The 19,423-nt window shown below is 55.2% G+C and overlaps 1 protein-coding gene across 6 annotated transcripts in view; it reads left to right on the top strand.

Moving 5' to 3' along the window:
- TMEM63C (transmembrane protein 63C) overlaps positions 1–19,423 on the top strand; it is a 128,812-nt gene that overhangs the window by 96,511 nt on the left and 12,878 nt on the right. For all 6 annotated transcript variants that reach the window (XM_059373653.1, XM_059373648.1, XM_059373649.1 and 3 more), the window contains exons 7-19: positions 340–377; positions 6,269–6,411; positions 7,824–7,872; positions 9,569–9,677; positions 11,750–11,823; positions 12,450–12,530; positions 12,646–12,769; positions 13,499–13,632; positions 15,274–15,396; positions 15,746–15,899; positions 17,110–17,216; positions 18,635–18,721; positions 19,273–19,338. In XM_059373653.1, the coding sequence (XP_059229636.1) occupies positions 340–377; positions 6,269–6,411; positions 7,824–7,872; positions 9,569–9,677; positions 11,750–11,823; positions 12,450–12,530; positions 12,646–12,769; positions 13,499–13,632; positions 15,274–15,396; positions 15,746–15,899; positions 17,110–17,216; positions 18,635–18,721; positions 19,273–19,338 (1,289 nt within the window). The remainder of the gene's footprint in view (positions 1–339; positions 378–6,268; positions 6,412–7,823; positions 7,873–9,568; positions 9,678–11,749; positions 11,824–12,449; positions 12,531–12,645; positions 12,770–13,498; positions 13,633–15,273; positions 15,397–15,745; positions 15,900–17,109; positions 17,217–18,634; positions 18,722–19,272; positions 19,339–19,423) is intronic.

Here is a 19,423-nt window from a genome sequence, read left to right as displayed (position 1 = left end):
GAAGCAACGAGGGATAGACAGAAAGCAGCCAACATCCACCCCACAAAGGGTCCCTTCTGTCCCTCTGGCTCAAGGCCCACGAAACCCCCTTTTCCTGTAACAGGAAACCACATGGCAGGAATGTCAACTCACAGCTCGCTTCCGGGGAGACCCCTCCCTGGACAGTCACCGCGGATTCCAGAGGGAGCCCACTTCCTTCCAGAACCTGGCTCTTTCTCGCTGCCATCTCTTGCCTGGAAGGAGGGCCCTGTGGGCGCTGCCTCACTCCGCCTGGCTTCCCACAGCTGCAGGGCAGGCCCGGGGCTGGATTTTCTCACACGTTCTCTCCTTTCTCCCCAGGGCTTCTATTCCTGGTTCTTCAACACCGTTACCATGAAGTAAGTGCCTGAACTTTCTTTTTTTTTTTTTTTTTTTTAAGATTTTTTTTATTTATTTGCCAGAGAGTGAGCACAAGCACGAGCAGGGGCAGGGGGAGCAGCAGGCAGAGCGAGAGGGAGAAGCAGACTCCCCACTCAGCAGGGAGCCCAATGCGGCACTTGTTCCCAGGACCCCGGGATCATGACCTGAGCTGAAGGCAGATACTTACCCAACTGAGCCACCCAGGTGGCCCCCCACTCCCCCTGACACTGCCTCAGCCCTGTGGAGGCAGAGGACGCCCTCTGGGGTGCCGGGGGCTTGTGGGAATGGGAACTGGACACAGCCCGCAGCCCTCAGGAAAGAACCACTCCCTCACATGTGTGAATCCACCCCAGGAGGAAGAAATTCTTCCTGCGTTGCTACTTGCTTTATTTCTGTGAGCACCTTCCATCATACTGAGATGGAAAAGAAAACACCGGGCAGAAGGGCACCCTTCCTCTTGCCTTGGCACTGATGACCGAGGGACAGCCCCTTGCCCACTTGCCTCCCGGATCTCTTTAGGGCCAGACCCCACTTGGCAAGGAGAGAGACCCCAGGTCCCCCATTTTCTCCTGACTCCCCCTTGTGTCCGGATTCTGACTTCCTGCTCCCGATTCCATCCTGCTTCCGCTGAGCGTTAGAGCTCTGTGCCCCCTGTGTGTACGTGTGTGTACACACATGCACGCACAATCGTGCCTGTGCACACAGCTCTGTGTCCACCTCATAGCCCTGCACATTCCCAGGCACTCCCTAAATATCCCCCATACGCCCTGCCTTGCCGGTCTTTCAAACCCCTCCTCTGGGGCCCTTTTTTGCCTGGGGTGCCTGCCTTCAGGTGCAGCCTTGCTGCCCCTCCCAGGCCACCTGCAACAAGGGGCCGGACTGGGCCTGCTGATTTGTTTTATTGGCAAAGGCTCCTAGGGCTTCCTTCTTCCTGCACGGGCCTCCACGCCCACCAGTCAAGGGCCTGGCTGGGAGCATTCATACACCCTCCCAAGAGCCCCCTTGACCCCCATGAGCCACCTCAGGGTGCCTGTCTTTCTCCAGACCTGCTGAAGGGGGCACCTGCCTAGACCCTGGGAACCCTGAGCTGGGCTTAGGACCATGGGTCTCTGATGTTTAAGCTCCCACCCCACTGATGGGGAGTCCCCGTGGCCTTGCCCCTGCCCTTTACCCCCTACCCAGTCTACCTACATCATTCATCAGGGTCCACAGGAAATGATAGAGCTAGTTTGTGTGTGGTCCGGGGACCTTAGCCACACGCAGGGGGAGTGGAGGGAAAATGATTTAGCTCTTGGCACCTTTTCTGGTTTTGCTTTGGTAACTCCTAAGACATGCACAAGCTCACATGAAATATGTTTTCATTCAGAGAAGCATGAAAGTCCACCTCCAGCCCTCCTCCAGAGATGCAATCCCTGTCAACAGTTTTTAGGGAATTGTACCTTTTATCTTTTAAACAAACATTTACTTAAAAAAATTTTTTTGTTTTTTGTTTTTTTTTTAAAGATTTATTTATTTATTTATTTATTTGACAGAGAGAGAGAGAGATCACAAGTAGGCAGAGAGACAGGCAGAGAGAGAGGAAGGGAAGCAGGCTCCCCTTGAGCAGAGAGCCCGATGCAGGACTCGATCCCAGGACCCTGAGATCATGACCTGAGCCAAAAGCAGCGGCTTAACCCACTGAGCCACCCAGGCGCCCCAAATTTTGTTTTTAAATGACCACCAAGGCCTATGACCTTTTGGGGCTGGTGGCCTCGGGACGCTGTCCAGGCTGGCTTTAGGCTCCTGGGTTTAGCAAAGTCATGAATGTTGGGCAGGATGGCACATTAGCTAGCCCTTTGCAGGGGTGAGAGGGAGGGGCTCCTGGAGTGCCTGGGCCTGTTGGCGCTGACTGCATCCCCAGTCCTGGGTAGCTTGAGGCTGACTTTCAGGATTTCCTCTGCCATCTGCTGACACGTCAGTGGGTGTATACAGGGTGGGGAGAAACATGTCCGTATTGCAGGAAAGAAGCGTGGCAAATACAAGACTTCATGTGATAGGTGTCTCTGTGGTGTGTGTGCAAATATGAAATTAAAGAGGCACATCACTCCATTGGTGCAAATCTGCATGCAGCTGTTGGGGTGAGCGTGCCTGGACCTGCAGGTCAGGGGACGTCAGTGTGCATCGAGTGCGTGTGCTGGGTGCGGATCCCCGACTTCACCCAAAGCCACCTCCATTAGGAACCCATCATCCGGGAAGGGAGGGAGGCTGGCCGTTGCACTCTGCCTCCTGTACCCTTTGGGATGTCTAGAAGACAGCCTCACACATTTGTTGAGCAGGGACAGGGACGCCAGTGTCCCCGGACACAGAGCCCAGGCAGCATAGTTGGAGAGACAAAGGTTAATAAGACTCACTACATATAATTCATAATGGGGAGGTTATAACTGCTGGGCAAGGGACATTTGGGGGAGCAAGAAATTAATTTGAACTGGGGGGTTCAGGAGAAGCAAGTTTTGAGCTAGGCCTGGAAAGATGGGAAGAATTTCCACAGTAGGCCCAGTGGAGGGCCCATCACAAAGAGATGGCTGCATGAGTGCAAGTTTGGGGCAGAAATGGGCAGAAGCATCCAGAAATGGTCATTCTGGTAGGGCTAGAACCAAGGATACATGGCAAGAGAGAGGCTAAAAGATTGGGCTGGAAGCATCAGTAGGACCTTGACTGCAATGCTGAGAATCCTGGGCTTTGATCTAGAGCAGTAGAGGGCCCATTCCTATTTTTGAGCAGACTACTCAGGGTGAAAATCTGTAGGCAGGAGTATGAGTCAGGTGGAGGTTGCTGGCTGTGGACAAAGTCCAGAGGCAGGGTGACCATCTAAGGAAGCTTTTCCGGTGTCTGTGTGAGAGGGGGTGCTGACCGAGGGAGGAGGCAAAGGGAGAGAGATCATGGGGCTCATAGTCCATGGGCCGTGGTCTCCGCCTGGCGTCCAACTGGTTAAGGGAAGGAGTGATCCAGGTCTGGCTTCTGGGGAAGAAAGCGATGCCACTGGTTGGGAGCTGATGAGATACTAAGGTGTTGGGGAATGACGGATATGGCCAGGGCAAACCAGTATGTTGACCAGCAAGCTATTGGAAGACAGGGTTCCTTAAAGCTTTGGGGAAGGGTCAGAGTGGAAGGGCGTGGCCTGGGAGATGGGTGCACGTGGTCCTAGTTGAAGTTGTGAGAGCAGATTGATTACCCAAAGCAGGAAGCAAGATCGAAAAGAGAATGTCGTGGGAGCAGGAGGAAGGGGCGGCCACCTCTAGGGCTGGACTCACTAAACCCACGAGGCTGTGGGGGGCAGCTTGCGAGCTCCGAGCTCCCGGCTGAGTGGAAGGAGAGAAAGAGAGGGCGTGGACATCGTGATTTGGGTCTCCTTTAGGAGGGCGATTCCAAGGGTAAGTAGAGGCAGAGGGAGAGGGGGGCAGGAGGAGGGAAGCGGGTCAGGGAATGGAGGCTTGAGGAGTTTCTTGTAGTTCAGAGTAGCCAATGTGCCCTTGAACCCGGTGGTAGCTCCAGGGTGTGGAAAAAGATGGCTGCGAACTTGAAGATGAGAGAGGACAGTGGGTACAGTGGGTCTCCAGAAAGAGGCAGCAGAAGGGAGACGACCAGGGCCACGAGGAGAATTAGGTGTGAGAAGGAGGGTGGTGGCTGGACCGCTGGGGTTCAGAAGGGGAAGGAATGGGGTAGAGGAATGCAGACGGACTCAGATCCACAGGCTGTCCCTGGAGCTGTAAGGTAGGCTGCTGAGGATAACCTGACTCCCCGCCCAGAGAGATGGAGCAATGGGCCCAGTGCCCAGTGCAGTGGGGGGAGCAGGAAGGAAGTCCCTGTGTCCTTGGTCCCAGCAGCTCCCCTCGGCTCCCTCCTGAGCCTGGAGGCTCTCTCAGCCCCATCCAGTCTGAGGCACGCTCCTGCCAGTGACCAGGGCTTGGCACCCAAGCCAGCAGCAAGGACCTCCCTTCATTCCCCCTCCCAGCACCCCGCCTTCTCATCAGTTCCCACCCACCCCATTCTCGGAATTAAATTCTCAAGTCCACGCAGGAAGTATTTTAACGGCTTGCAGTTTAAAAAAAAAAAAAAATTCAAGAACTCTAAATAATTCCCTAAATGGGGATTATTGAAATGCCTTGGAAGATATGCTCTTTATAGTATTGTTTAAAAATAACTCTGAATCCCAGACTGGATGCTAGAAGTTGCATATGCCCTCCAAGCCCGACCAGAGAGCAGGGGTGAGTAAACTGGGACATCCACTGGCGGAGTGGGGAGGCCACCTTGCTACTGGGTATGAACCAGGGCTTCGTAAGCGGAGGCCACAGTCACCATTACCACCGTGCGGCCGTGAACCCTGTAGACAGACCGTGAAACAGTCAGAAAAGGCTTCGGGTTAAAAGCTAAGCAACACGGCAACACATGCAATGCTGTTTATACCATAGTCACAGAGTTGAATTGGCAGGACGGCGGCAAAGCAGAGGCAATAGACCAAAATGCTTCCTGGATAGGACTGCAAAGCAGATCAAGGATTAGAATGTTGCTGGCCCTCCAGGAGCCCCCCTCCGGCTCCCTCCCAACCCCCCTATCACCTCCCTCTACCTCCCTCTCTCTAAAGACAACCAGTATCCTGATTTCTCACTCCCTGTTCAGGGGTGCCTGTTTTTAACTCCGTGTATGAAACATTCAGTGTTGGGTCTTTCACCTAACATTGTGTTTGTAAAGTCCCGCTATGGTCATTCATTTTTTTTTTTTTAAAGATTTAATTTATTTATTTGACAAAGAGAGGGAGAGATTACAAGTAGGCAGAGCAGCAGGCAGAGAAAGAAGGGGGAGCAGGCTCCCTGCTGAGCAGAGAGCCTGATGTGGGGCTCGATCTCAGGACCCTGAGATCATGACCTGAGCCAAAGGCAGAGGCTTAACCCACTGAACCCCCAGGTACCCCGTGGTCATTCATTTTTATCTTCATATAGTATTTCACTCTATATAGAATGTGATCTATGTATCTCACATAGGAACATACACTTCCTCATCTCACAATTCTTTTTTTATTTTAAGGAGGCTCCATGCCCCTCAACTCACACCCTCCGAGATCTGGAGTTGCACGTTCCCCTGACTGAGCTAGCCCGGGCCCCCGATATCTCACAATTCCTGTGTCCATTTCCACCCTTAGTAGACACGCAGGTTGTCTGGGGCTGTTGGAAATGATGTGTCTGAGATTCCTCTACATGTCTCTTGATCCACGTGTCCGTGTGTTTTCCCTGGGAGTGGAGTTGCTGGATCACAGGCTGTACATATGTTCAATTTCCTTGACCATACCGTTTGCTGAAGCCGTGGGGCCAGAGTGTGTCCCCATGCGTGGCAGAGAGCTCCCAGGGCCCCTACACCCTTGCTGACACTTGGTAGTGTCTGACTTTCTAACCTTGACTCATCTGGCACTGTGGAGTGATAGCTCATGACGGCTCCCATAAGAATTCATTTTTAATTTACAAATTAAAAGAAACCACTTTAAAAAAAATCGGATGCAATTCCATATCACTACTGGTTTGTCTGGTGCCCATGTCAAGCTCAGCCTGTATGAAGAAGCGAGAAGAGAGGAAATGACTGCTCGATTTCAAAAGTGCTTCTGGACTCCCATGTGTGCGTGTGTGTATGTAACAGCTTCTGCCTTGGATATGTCTGGGAAATACATTTCAGACATGACAGAGGTTTTGAGATAAAGGCTGATCTTTCTAAAAAAAAAAATAGATAAATACAAATAAAAACTTAGGAGTAGGGTGCTAATCTCCTCCACCTCTACCTCCCTCCAGTGTACGTCGTGGCCGTCCCAGTGCCTGAGAAATGTCCTTGTCTGTGTGTCTTCCAGGAACGAGGATCTGATCAGCAAGTGTGGAGATGACGCCCGCATCTACATCATGTTCCAGTACCACCTCATCATCTTCATGCTCATCCTCTGCATCCCGTCCTTGGGTATCATCCTGCCCATCAACTACACCGGCACCGTTCTGGGTAGGTGGAGCTCAGCGAGCCCAGGGCCACGGGAACAGGAGGACAGCCCGAAGGCAGAACAGAGCTTGGGTCTCCGTAGTCTAGAAATCCAAAACCAAATCCCGCGTCTCAAAATTCGTTATGGGACCTGAGGCACCCCAAACTTCAGTTCTCCCACATGGAGACTGGAGATGAGACGTCCGTCGTCCTAAGGTTGGCTCAGGACCCTGGACAGCAGGTGTGTGGTGGGAATTTAGCCTGGAACTGAAGGCTTAGTGGCAGCCCCACGCCACACCTGGCGAGGTACCGGCTAGGCCTTTGGATGGCATGTGACCTACGGCAGAGATCCCCGACCTTGATCTCTCCCCTGCCCCTGGGGTGACAAACATGGCACTGGAAGCGCCAAATTGGTCTCCTAGGAAGTCTCGCTATTCGTGTTATATAAATGGGCAGGTCCTTTGGACAGACTGGGCTTGGGCTTCAAAGATAGACTTGGTTCCCCGGCTTTGACCCACATCAGCTTCCCAGAAAATACCTTTGCCCAAACTAGCAAATCATTTCATTTTCTATTCAGCAGATCAGTCTCCCCAGGCGTCGGGTCCTCAGCTGTCAGGGGAATTGGGAGACAGCGTGTGTCCGGTGCCTGGCACGTAGTGGGTGCTCAGGGACTAACAGCCAGTATTTCACTTAACATATGAGGAGGGACAGAGCTGCAGGCTGCGTAACGAGGTGGTGTCGTTTAGCCCCCAGATGCCCAGGTGGCAGCCAGTGGCGCCCTGGTTCCTCCCAGGGCTATTTCTCTAGCCAAAGCAAGGCTTCAGGTACTTCAAGGTAGCCCGCAACGTCTATGCTCCCAAATGCGGCTACCGGAGTCAGCAACCTCTGCCTTTCTCAACTCTCTTCCTAGCAGCCAGTATGTTGGCGATGCTATTTTGTATATTTTGTATTTGTTACATTAATGCAGGATTTCTGGACGTGTTTCCTAACACCCAGAGATGTCTAAACCGACAAGCTAATAAACTTTGCTGGGAGGATTTACTCTGTCACAATGAGGCAACGTGACATTCTTGTGATGGTTGCCATTGGTGATAGCCTTGCTGGTTTCATCCCTCCACTCATGATGGGGCCCTGGACTCCTTTAATAAGCAGTTACTGGTGTCTGCCACACTCCACTTGGACACTGGGGATGCCACACGAAGATGTAGTCTCACATCATGGCCATAGAGCCCCATCCAGGAGTCCCAGGGGGAAGAGGAGTCTGCTGGTCTTGTTGGGAGTTGGGGGCAAGTTCTCGGGAACAAGAATGAAGGGCAGGACATGGACGAGTGTCTCCAGACCCCAGGCATTCGTTCAGGAGCCTTGAATTCAAGCGGCCCCTCAACTCACTCCGTTGAGGAACCCGCCTTGAGGTCAGCCACTTTCTTCTCTTCCAGATTGGAACAGCCACTTTGGTCGGACCACCATTGTCAATGTCTCCATAGAGTAGGTACCTGATCCTCTTCCCTCCTGGTTTGCTGGCTGGGGCACTGGTGGGGAGAGAAGGTCTAGCGTGTGGGTCGAAAACATGGGGACTGCTTTGCTACTAAGAAAGGCCTGGTCTCCTTGGGACCCAGGTACTGTAGGGGTGGTGGTGGTGGTGGAAGACACTGCATCCTCTTGGTGCCTCGGTGTCCCCAGATCTGAAATAAGTAGAACTACCCTAACTGGCCACTCCTGAAGATCTGCAAAGATGGCTCTGTTTGTTTCCTACGTGCAACCCCAAAGCATCAAGGGCCCTGTAGCAAGCAGAGGCTTAAGATATTATTTCCTGCCCACAAAATTATGTATGCCATCCTCATATAATGAATAAAGGGTAGACCCAATTCCCATATGGGAGGGTGGGGACTGAGGACCCACGTGACCTGGTTTTATGCCCCTCCTATATTATGTCAGCTGACCCTGGCTCTGGGGCCATGCACACCCACCCTGAGCTTCACTCCTAGTCTAGGAGGAGGCAGGGGAGGACAAGTGTTGGATGTGCTTTGTGGATTTCCACAGCAGCCAACCCAACTGGTGGTTCAACCAATGTTTGCCGAGCCAGATGTGGCCCTGCCAGTCCACCCTGAGGAAAGAGGCCACATGGGGGGTCTTGGCCATGCGTGACCGACTTCCTGACAAAGCTAAAGGGGCAGGTCCAGCAGGTGTGCGTGGGGGTCCATACGTCCTCGGCCCCACCCCAGCCCCTCTGCCCCTTGCCCCCTCCAATCCATCCAACTCCAAATCCATCCAACTCCAGAGCAGAATGGGGCTCTGGCCTCTTCCTCACCAGCATCTCCCAGGCCAGCCACCTGCGTAAGGTGCCTATGCCTTCCCGACAAGATGTTTTAGTAGGGCAGTAAAGACCCTTCAACATCCATAAAGCCATATTGACAGATAGCTGGAATGTTTCCTTAGAAACCGTAGAAACTCACCACCTCTGAGGACACGGAGGACTGAGACCCCTAGCTAGATGGGGAATATTTGGTGAAACGTCAGGCACTTGTCACCAGGACAAGTGGCGAGGAGAGATTGTGAAACAAGGCAGATTTTCTCTTCTCAAACCGCACCAAATAAGGTGGGCCCTATTTCTGAGCAGTCCTCTTGGCCACATGCCTGGGGACAGCATCATACAAGCCCAAAGTCCTGGTGCCACCCGTCTTCTTGTCCCAGGAGAGGCAGAGCGAATCCACTGGGCCCTCCTCCCTCAGGCCCGAGTAGGACGCCCTATCCCTCACCACCAAGGACAGATGTCCCCTCTGTTGGGCTGTCAGGCAGCTGTGGGGGCGTGAGCTGAAGCCACTGGCAGCCCTATGTGGCAGTGAGAAGTCCCCGAGCATCCGCTGCTCACCTCCCAGTGCTGCCACGGCTGGGAGCGACCTCTGCCTCATTTCCCCATGGATAAAACAGAGATAGTCACAGTAGCACCTCACATGGTGTGAGAATCTGGTGAGAAAATGTACAGAAAGCATCTCGTCCCCCCCGGGTCTGGCATGTAGTAAGCCCTCGGTCAATGTTAGCCTGCGGTAGCTGGCGTGGGCCTCCCCCTTCTTACCATGGCCGCTCCCCCTTCTAAGGAACCCGAGAGTCTGAGGGTGGCCCAGGGGAGACCGCCTGGGTGGGAGAGGGTGGTCTCACCCCTCCTGTGTCTTGTTCCTGGCAGGAGTAAGGTCCTGTGGTTGCATAGCTGCTTCTCCTTCCTCTACTTCCTCCTCAACCTCGTCTTCATGGCTCACCACTGCTTAGGGTTTGTGCCCAAGAGGAGCTACAAGGTGAGTAAGTGAAAAGACCTCCAGACCTGCTCCCTCCCAGCCAGAGCCCTCGCCTGCTGGACCGTCCCACTCCCGACCTTCAGAGGCATACCCCTGTTCCATATAGTCTGCACAGGGGGCCGGGGGTGGGGGGCATCTCTCCCTCCTCCCCTTGGCCCTGGAAATCGTTACCCAGCCCCTAGCACAGCTGTCCTGGTTGGTGAACCACTGGAAGGCTTCCAAACCGCTCGGTATACCGCCACTCCCAGGCCCCTCCTACCCTGTGCCCTGCTGCCCAGCGCCTCTCTGAAGACCCCTGGCTCCCCACCATCCACAGACTAAAAGATTAACCCTAAGTGCTCCATGCCCCCTCCTGGGGAGTGCCCAAGTTCCTTGCCCTTCCACAGTCCCTGAGGTCAGAGACCCCAGGGCCTGGCCCAGGCATGCCCCACTGTCCTGCTTTGGGTCACCCTAGCTCCCAGGCCCTAAGATGAGGGTTTGCACAGCATTCATTTATTTTGAAGGCGATCCTAGGAAAAACCAGTAGAGAGTGAGGAAATAGGATGGAAAAGGAGATGTAGTAAGAGCGAGCAGTTGAGGAGCTACCCCCACTCCCCTGGGAGAGAACAGGAACTCCAGAGTTTTCTCAGCCAAGGGGAGCAGTTGGGCATGTTCCCACCGACTCCCGGTCCACTGCTGGTTGAAGCTGCATTCCGGACTTTAACTCTTCACGCCTAGCTGGCTGGCACAGGCAGTCCCAGTGTTTAAAGGGTGCAGCTGCCCTTAGGGCATAGAGATGAAGCTGAAGGGCAGCACTGGGCCTGGCAGTGCTGCCTGCCCAAGCCCACACACGCACCCACACTGGCACCAGCACGCACAGAGCCCCGGCCCAGCCCCAGCCCCAGCCCAGCCCAGCTCCTGCCCCAGCACCAGCCCCAGGCCTAGCCCCAGTCCGGCCCCAGGCCAGCTCCAGCCCAGCCCAAGACCCAGCCCAGCTCCAGCCCAGACTCAGCCCCAACCCCAGCCCCAACCTCAGCCTAACACCATCCCCAGACCCAGACCCAGTCCAAGACCCAGCCCAAACCTAGCCCAACTCCAGCCCCAAGTCAGCACCAGCCCAGCACCAGCCCAGCCCCAGCCCCAGCCCTAGCCCAGACCCAAACCCAGACCCAACGCAGCCCCAGCCCCAGCCCCAGCCCCAGCCCAGCACCAGCAAAGGAGGAGGCGTGTGGACTGTCTTGGCTCTGGTGGGGAAGGGAAACACCTTTGGCTCCGCGCTCAGCCATTCAGAGCTCCAGGAGAGTATGACCAGCTCCCTCTCTGCCAGCCGTCCTGAAGGACCGAGTCACTTTCCCCCACCCAGGATGCAATCCACACCCCCCTGAAAGGTTACCCCACATACACTGACCTGCAGGCACAGAGGCTTGGGCACCCTTGACCAATCTGGACTCAGCTGCTGCGGCCTTCCTTCTTGTCCCCAGAAGCTTCTGCTGAGACTCCCATCCCTTGGAGCTCGAGAGAGGGCATGGCTGAGGGTGACATCCTCGTCCTGAGGAGAGAGCCATGGCTGAGGGGATGGCTCAGGAAGACATTTCCCACGCACAGAATAAGATGTGAAGTTTGAGGGGCTTCCCCATCCCTGCCCCAGAGCCTACTCCCGTCCTAACTCCCCTGCCCGTCTCACGCTAGGGATGGCCCTGCTACACAGTGGAGAGGTGGCGCGCTGGAATGAGGGTGGGGACAGGCCACACAAGAGCATGAGCAGCCCCCTTCGGTCCCGGAGCTCTGGTCCTCCTCCCTGGCTAGCGCTGTCTGCCCCTTCTGGATCTTTCTCCCTTGACATCAGCTATCTGTGGCCAGCGGCCTGCAGCAGGGCCCCAGAGACGCGGCATGCCTGCCCGCAGCTGCCCCAGCACAAGGCCTGCTGCCATCGGGGAAGCGGGCCAGGGAAGCTGTTACGGAGCTTCTCCACCAAGGGGCAGCCTGGTTGAGTAGCAGGACTTCTCCAGACAGTTCTGAGCCCACAAAGATCCAGACATCCGGGAGTCCCACATAAACACGGTCTTCTTTCTCCATTTGCCCTCCCCACTTAGGTCACAAGGACGCTAATGATCACCTATGTCCCCACGGACATCCAAGACCCGGAAATCATCATTAAGCATTTTCAGTAAGTCGGTCGAGTGGGTCGAAGCACAGATTGCCTCCTTCCGGGTAACCTAGCCCAGATCATCATGTGGGTAGGAAGTAGAGTGAGAGACACCGCAGGTGGTAGCCCATCCTGGACTTGGCTCAGGATTAGCTTTCCAGAATGGAGGAGGCCCTGAGGCCAGAGCAGGGTTTCTCAAGGCAGGGGCTTTCCTGCATGGCATGAGTGTGTTTGGTGGGTATGGGGGGGGTGGTTATTAGTTTCTTCCTTTCCCTCATTGCTCCAACCACAGGGCCTGGCGAGCTCCTAGACCACAGTTACCTAGAACAGGTCATGTTGCGGCATCTTTTGTGACCCAAGTTCCTAGCTCCAGGAGCTCATTATCTCCCATGGGCAGGAATGTCCAGTTCCATCCCCTGGCCCTATTCTGAATCATCTGGGAAGGGTGTAGCCATTCTCAGATCACCAGGAATCAGCTCTGAGATTTGACCTGAGGAGCAAGGAATCGAGTCTCCCACCGGAGAGCCAGGGACCACAGGCAGCTGAGCCACCTGGCTGTGTGGGCTGTAGTTTGGGGTGGGAGTCCGGGTAGGATGGCCAGTCCCCAGCACCACAGGCTGGCTCAGCGTCTGTGTCTGTGGCCACAGCGAGGCTTATCCTGGGTGCGTGGTGACCAGAGTCCACTTCTGCTATGACGTCAGGATGCTGATCGAGTTGGATGATCAGAGGTGAGTCTTCAGGGGGGGTCTCCCTGGATCTGGGTGGGGGGATGCAAGGGGAGGGTGTGGTTCTGCCAGCCCCCCAACCACAAGATGCTTCCTCCCGCTGCCTGTTGGCCGACAGGCGCCACGCGATGCGGGGCCGGCTTTACTACACAGCCAAGGCCAAGAAGAGTGGGAAGGTGATGATCAAGACCCACCCCTGCTCCCGCCTGTGCTTCTGCAAGTGCTGGACCTGCTTCAAAGAGGTACCCAGCCCTGGGAATCAAGGGACACGGCAGAGGAGGGGCTGGGGCACAGGGCCTCCAGCTCCATCCAGGCCTCTGTATCCCCGGGCCCCATTCAGATCTGCTCTGGGCTGTGGCTCCTGGCTCCTCCTCCCTTTCCACCAAGCCCTGCCTCCCTGTGGAGAATACAGAGGAGCTGAAGCCTTTCTTGGATCCCCCTCTGGCATGATCCACGGCGGCTTGCTCTTGCCCACTTCCGGTCTTGGATGGGAGGACCAGAGAGAACATGACAGGCTGCTGTAGGCTGCAATGCCTTGGGCTTTCAAAGGGCTAGGACAGGAGCATTGGAAGGCATCGGGCTCCATCTTATCACCCAACTGCTACGGCTAGAGGGAGGCCACAGGGCAGGACTGCACTCTAGCCAGTCCAGAAAAGAGAATCATCCCCATTTCCTGAAAATGCTGCAGACACATTCTGCCACTCCTCTGGGAGTCCAGCCCAAGTTCAAAAGCACCCCTGGGCCCTGCTCTTTGATCAGGGAGCTGATTTCAGAGTCATAGCCTTTTCTCGTTCTCAGAGTGGGATCTGGGAGCCCACTGGGATCCTGAGCTCTTTGCCAGGCTTTGAAGGGAGTTGGGAATGGAGCCAAGGCCTCGGACCCATCACCTGGATGGAGAAAGGCCTTATGTCTAGGCGAGGCCTTCCTAGAGCTCTGGCTTCTCCAGCTCTGAGGGCCAAATCTCGCCCCAGGTAGATGCAGAGCAGTATTATAGTGAGCTGGAGGAGCAGCTGACTGATGAGTTCAACGCTGAGCTCAACCGCGTTCGGCTGAAGCGTCTGGACCTGATCTTTGTCACCTTCCAGGACGCCAGGATGACGAAGCAGTGAGTCCCGGGGCCAGCAGCTTGCTGCACTCAGCCCAGCCCTGAGAATGGGCTTCTGCTTCTCTAAAACCATCCTCTTTCACCCCCGTTCCAGCCAAGGGGGGAAGGAGAGAGAACCTCCCTCCAGGTGGCCAAATTTTGACCGTCCCTCAACCCCTCAGGTCTCCTCACAGGGAGCCGCCATCTTGCTTTCTGGAGCATGTCTGCGTCCATTTCCGCACAGCTGCCAGACCCCACTTGTCTCCATAGATACCCAGTCCCCGAGCTCCCCAACCCCATATGTCCTTGCTTTAGCACAGCGGTGGTCAGAGTAGACATCTTGGTTCTTCTTCCAGGCCTTGAGAAGAATGAATCCATTTTCCCCCATTATACATCACCCCTTTCCTCACCAAAAGTGACATGATCGAGAAGCTGTCTGCTCTCCTGCTGCAGGTCTTCCCTAATTCATAGCCTTATAGCCTCCTTCCTCTTCTGCCTCAGCCTCTGGCAGCTCTACCTTGATAAGGAGTCGATTCAGAGCACTTGGGAATGTTCTGGAAGGATCCTTAGGGTGGAGTCAAATAGATGAGAGCCCAGGCCTCAGTCCTTTGAGGATTGTGGACGCCCTCCTCTCTCTGAGGGAGCCTGACCATACACAACACTTTGTCCTCACCCACCCACACTGTACAAAGGAACAGTGGAATAGCCTAGAATTTAGTCAAATACAATTGTGTGCAATTTTGCAAATCACTTACACTCTCCAATTTCTTGTCTGTCCAGTTTGTTTACTTATATCTTCCCTGTCTACCCTGCAGAGGATTAAGAAGGAATATGTGTTCCTTTTAGTATATATGTTGTATAAAACAATATACCGATGTAAGACAATACTGTTTCTTTTCTTTTTTAAAAGATTTTATTTATTTACTTGAGAAAGAGAGGGAAAGCATGAGAAGAGGCAGAAGGAGAAGCAGGCTCCCTGCTGAGCAGGGAACCCAATGTGGGGCTTGATCCCAGGACCCTGGGATCATGACCCTGAACCAAAGGCAGACACTTAACTGACTGAGCCACCCAGTGCTCCACTACTGTTTCTGTTCTGAGACTCTGTCACCCAGTAGGAAGGGTCTGAGGTTTAATTACTGAAATATGAATTTTAATCACAGAAATATGAATTAGAACACCAAAGACTCCAGTGCCGGCACCTGCCCCTCTTTGGTTGTATCTTCAGGCACCTAAATTTAGTAGTCTTTTCGATTGGAATTATCTTCATAGCCCATTAGCACAGTGTCGCACACAAAAAGAACTCAGTTGGTAGCTATTAATACTGAGATGAGGCTGAAATTAGTTCTTCCCACATCAGCCTCGAAGAAAGTGCATGTATTTGAGCTGTCCCTGCTGTCAAGAGGAAAAGACTTTATCTGAGAACCATGTTGTACCCCTCCTTCCCCCCCCCCCCCCCCAACCCAGGGAAGTCCCTACCACTGCTGCCCCTTTCCTCCAGGGACTAGGCTCTGGGAGCTGCCCACCTCTAAAGCCCTGGGAGGCATACTCGAGGCTTCGAGAATCCCCAGGAAATGGGGCCATCTGTAGGACCCCGGCATGAGACCCCTCCTAAGCCTGTCGTCCTCAGCCCCAGACCTCTGTCTCCTCCCCCCGTCTCCACAGCATCCGAGAAGATTACAAGTACATCCATTGTGGCGTGCCCCCCCAGCAGTCCTCTGTGAGCACCATTGTCAAATCCTACCGCTGGAGGGTCGCCCTGGCCCCGCACCCTAAAGACATCATTTGGTAAGCCCCTGCTGCCCCTCCCCTCTCCTTCTAGCTCCTCTGAGACTGAAGAAGAGAACAGGGTGGGAAAGGAATGGGGTCTGTTCTCCTATGGGGCTGGTCCTTCCTGAGCACCGCAGCCTCGGCCGACTCCCAAACCCAGCCCACCACCAGGGCCTTGACAAAGGGTGTGAATGAGGGGGAAGACCCAGGGCCCAGTGTGCATGCAGGTCTGGTGGTCCCCAGGGGCTGAGTTAGACCAGGGCAGCCTGGGTCTCCCACTGACATGCAGGACCCCCCACATGGGCCCCTTTGAAGGGCCGGGACCCGAGGTCCTAAGCACGTCTCCCTCCTCCATCCCTCCCCCCAGGAAACACCTGTCCGTCCGCCGCTTCCATTGGTGGGCCCGCTTTATCGCAATCAACACCTTCCTCTTCTTCCTCTTCTTCTTCCTCACCACGCCTGCCATCATCATCAACACCATCGACATGTACAACGTCACCCGCCCCATTGAGAAGCTGCAGGTGCCGCCTCTGCTTGGGCCAGGCGTGGGGGCCCCAGGGAGATGAGAGAAGGACTCAGGCGAGGACGGGATGGGGCCCCCCCGGAACACGGCTCCCATGCACCACCAACATGGCGGGGGTGGCGGCGGAGCCCATGGTGGCTGGACTTGACTTTGTTCTAAAGGGGTGAATGTGCAGGTCATTGCCCATCTGAGGGGCTGGAGCTGGAGAGGAAGGAGAGTGGGGGCGGGGGTCGCAGGCAGGCTCTGGGGAGAGGTGGGGGGATGGGTAGTCTAGGCCAGAGGAGGCTTGGAGGGCTTTAGATTGGGTCCCCTGAGGCCAGCTGGGGGTACAAAGGGTGCAGCAGAGGGTGTGGCCAGTGTGACAGCTCTGTTCTCCCCACGGTCTCTAGAGCTGGGGGTCCCTTGTTTGAGGGAGAGGGTCGGGGGTGGGGAAGAGTGAGGTCAGCCCCAACACAGCTGTCCGAGAGAAGCGGGACATCCGCCTCCCTCACTTCCAGACACAACCCCTCCGGGCTGGGATCGCTGGGCCTAGGGGAGCCAGCCCTGAAGTTAGAGGCGGCTTCTCCCCGACAGGGGGCTGCAGAGGAGCTGGACTGGCCCATTTCCAAATCCTATAGGCTGTTCTAACGTGCCTGGAAGGCCGCCTCTTCCATATTATCCCCATCCCTAGCTCCGACACACACACGCACGCACACGCGCGCACACACACGCACGCACACACACAGTCAAGCCACACCACCTCTGCTGCTTGCTTCTGACCCCCCTTGTCAGCTTCACAGCAGGCCCCAGAGGGCACCGCAGCTCCCTACCTCTCCGCCACCTTTCACAGCACATCACGGTGAAGGGACTGTCTTCTCCCGGAGCTGTGAGATGTCAGTGACAGCAGCTGGCTCTGGCCTGAGGGCAAAGTCCCCAGGGAAGGCCCAGGCTGCCCCTGCAGGGACCTCAGCGGAGAAGACCCCATGCCCCATGAGGGCACTGCTTGGCCTTGGGGTGCCAGCCTCTGCCCACCCCAGCCAAGCAGACCCCTGGCCAGCAAGGTTGATGAAGAAGGCCACGTCCACTGCACAGCCTCAGGGAAACCAAACCTGCTGTGGGACTAAGCTCAGGGGGAAGAGGCGGGAGGTGTAGGAGAAGCAGGGGTGGCCTGGAAGGGGAAGGGTCGCCGCTCACACTGATGTCTCTCTGCCCTTCTCCACTCCCCACAGAGCCCAGTCATAACCCAGTTCTTCCCCTCCCTGATGCTCTGGGCATTTACAGTGATATTGCCTCTGATTGTCTACTTTTCTGCCTTCCTAGAGGCCCACTGGACCAGGTGAGATGGGGGCCTCCTCTCCCCGCCCGCGCTCTGCCCCAGCCCCAGCCCCTTCCCCTGCCCACTCTCCCACCAGCCTGGTGTCAGGGTCTCCCATCCGGCCTAAGGAATTGAACTGACGTGGGATGGCTTCGATGCCCAAAACTATCCCAAAAGACCAAGATGTATACATATACATACATATATACGTGTGTGTGTGTGTGTGTGTGTGTGTGTGTGTGTGTGTGTGTGTGTGTTTTAAAGAGGGGACTGAGTTGTCTCTGGGTCTCTGGCTTCAGGAACGCTGAGATGGGGCCGCTGTCTCAGGCATGTGCCCCTTGGGCTGCTCCCTCAGCCCCCAGCTACGCACCGAAGGGAGGGAGCTGTGAGCAGCTCGGAACTGCAGGCAGGACGCCCAGGGTGAGGAGGAGAGAGCAGAAGAACGCCACAGAGGAGCCCAGGAACTCAACCTGACTACAGACCCATGTAGCCCATGTAGCAGCCACATTTTATTTAAAGATTTTATTTATTTGAGAGAGAGAGCGTGAGCAGGGAGAGGGGCAGAGGGAGAAGCAGGCTCCAGATGCAGGACTCTCTCAGGACCCCGGGATCATGACCTAAGCTGAAGGCAGACGCTCAATGGACTGAGCCACCCAGGCACCCCCAGCACCCACATTTTAAACGATGGGAGCTTTAGCCCTAATGGCCCTAATGGGCTAGCTCTCCCCGTTCTATGGTGGCAGCCAATTGAGTGGAAAGTATTTACTACATCCTGGGACAGGTGAACCTCTTTTGCCTGAAGGCTGTGTGGTTTTTTGTTTTTTGTTTTTTTTTTAAGATTTTATTTATTTATTTGACAGAGAGAGATCACAAGTAGGCAGAGAGGCAGGCACAGAGAGAGGGGGAAGCAGGCTCCCTGAGCAGAGAGCCCGATGCGGGACTTGATCTCAGAACCCTGAGACCATGACCTGAGCCGAAGGCAGAGACTTTAACCCCCTGAGCCACCCAGGCGCCCCAGCTGTGTGGGTTTTGAAAGTGATTTCCTGCACCAGAAGTTCCTGCCATCCGACCAGGCAGTAAGCCATGAGGTTGGTCCTAACAGAAACACTTACTGGTCTTTTCTCTGGCCAAGGACATGGCTTATGTGGATTCCTGAGACACTGCAGGGATCCTGGGCATCAGTGGTAATGTCCCTCTGACAAAGACAGGAAGCGCGCAGCACCTGTGTGTCCTTCCTGTCCGTCCCGTACCCAAGGCTGACCTGACTGGTTGGTGCTGCTGCTCCCAGTGGCCGCCCAGCTCCCAGCGATCTGTGGGGTTGGCATTGGTAGGCGCTGTCCAACCCATTTTTGAGGCTAGGTAGCTGTCTCTGTCTTTCCATGCATTCTGTAGTTATTAGGCCTCTGGTTCTTATCACATGTTTCTTTGTTCCCTTCTAGATCAAGCCAGAATCTGATCATCGTGAACAAGTGTTACATCTTTCTGGTGTTCATGGTGATTATTCTGCCCTCTATGGGACTGACCAGGTACCTCCCCTCCAAGCATCCCTCCCCCTTCAGACAGGCTCTCCCTAGAGTTGGAACCTCCTCTCTCAGATACCAGATACCTCACTACAAATCTGTTTCTCAAGTGACAGTCACTGAGCCTAGCATGAGCCAGGTAGCCTATGAACTTTAAGGGGTCAGCCATGAACTCTGCCTTCAAAGAGCTTATCATCCAGCGGGGGCAACAAGCCGAGCCTATCAGCTCACTGATAGCCCGAGGTGGGAAAAACGCAGCCCACGTGTGCTGGAAATCCAGAAGAGGGAGAGAGCACAGCAGGGGAAATGGCCGGTGAAAGTTTGCTAGAAGAGGCAGCTTTGAGATGAGAGGCCAGAGGGTTCGGGGCAGGGGTGGCCCAGCATGAAGAAGGTGGAGAGGCAGTATGGGCTGACCCACTGGACCACTAGAATGCCAGAGTCTCTAGGGATTGAGTCAGGGAGGACAGAGGGAAGCAAGCCAGGCCAAGAGAGACTGAACCCCAAGACTCAGCTCACCGATATCTTAACTCAAGGGCCTACCTTGTTCTTGCTTCTAGTTTGGATGTCTTTTTCCGGTGGCTCTTTGACATCTACTACCTGGAGCAGGCGTCCATCAGGTTCCAGTGAGTATGAGAGCACGTGCCCCAGGAGTGTCCCCATGTCCCCTGGGGCTCCCGTGGGCCCACGCCAGGTAGACACGTGTCTTCT

This window comes from Mustela nigripes, chromosome 13 (genome assembly GCF_022355385.1).
Source record: "Mustela nigripes isolate SB6536 chromosome 13, MUSNIG.SB6536, whole genome shotgun sequence".
Classification (NCBI taxonomy): domain Eukaryota; kingdom Metazoa; phylum Chordata; class Mammalia; order Carnivora; family Mustelidae; genus Mustela; species Mustela nigripes.
The sequence above is the reverse complement of the archived record's forward strand: the minus strand, read 5'-3'. Positions and strand labels throughout refer to the sequence as shown.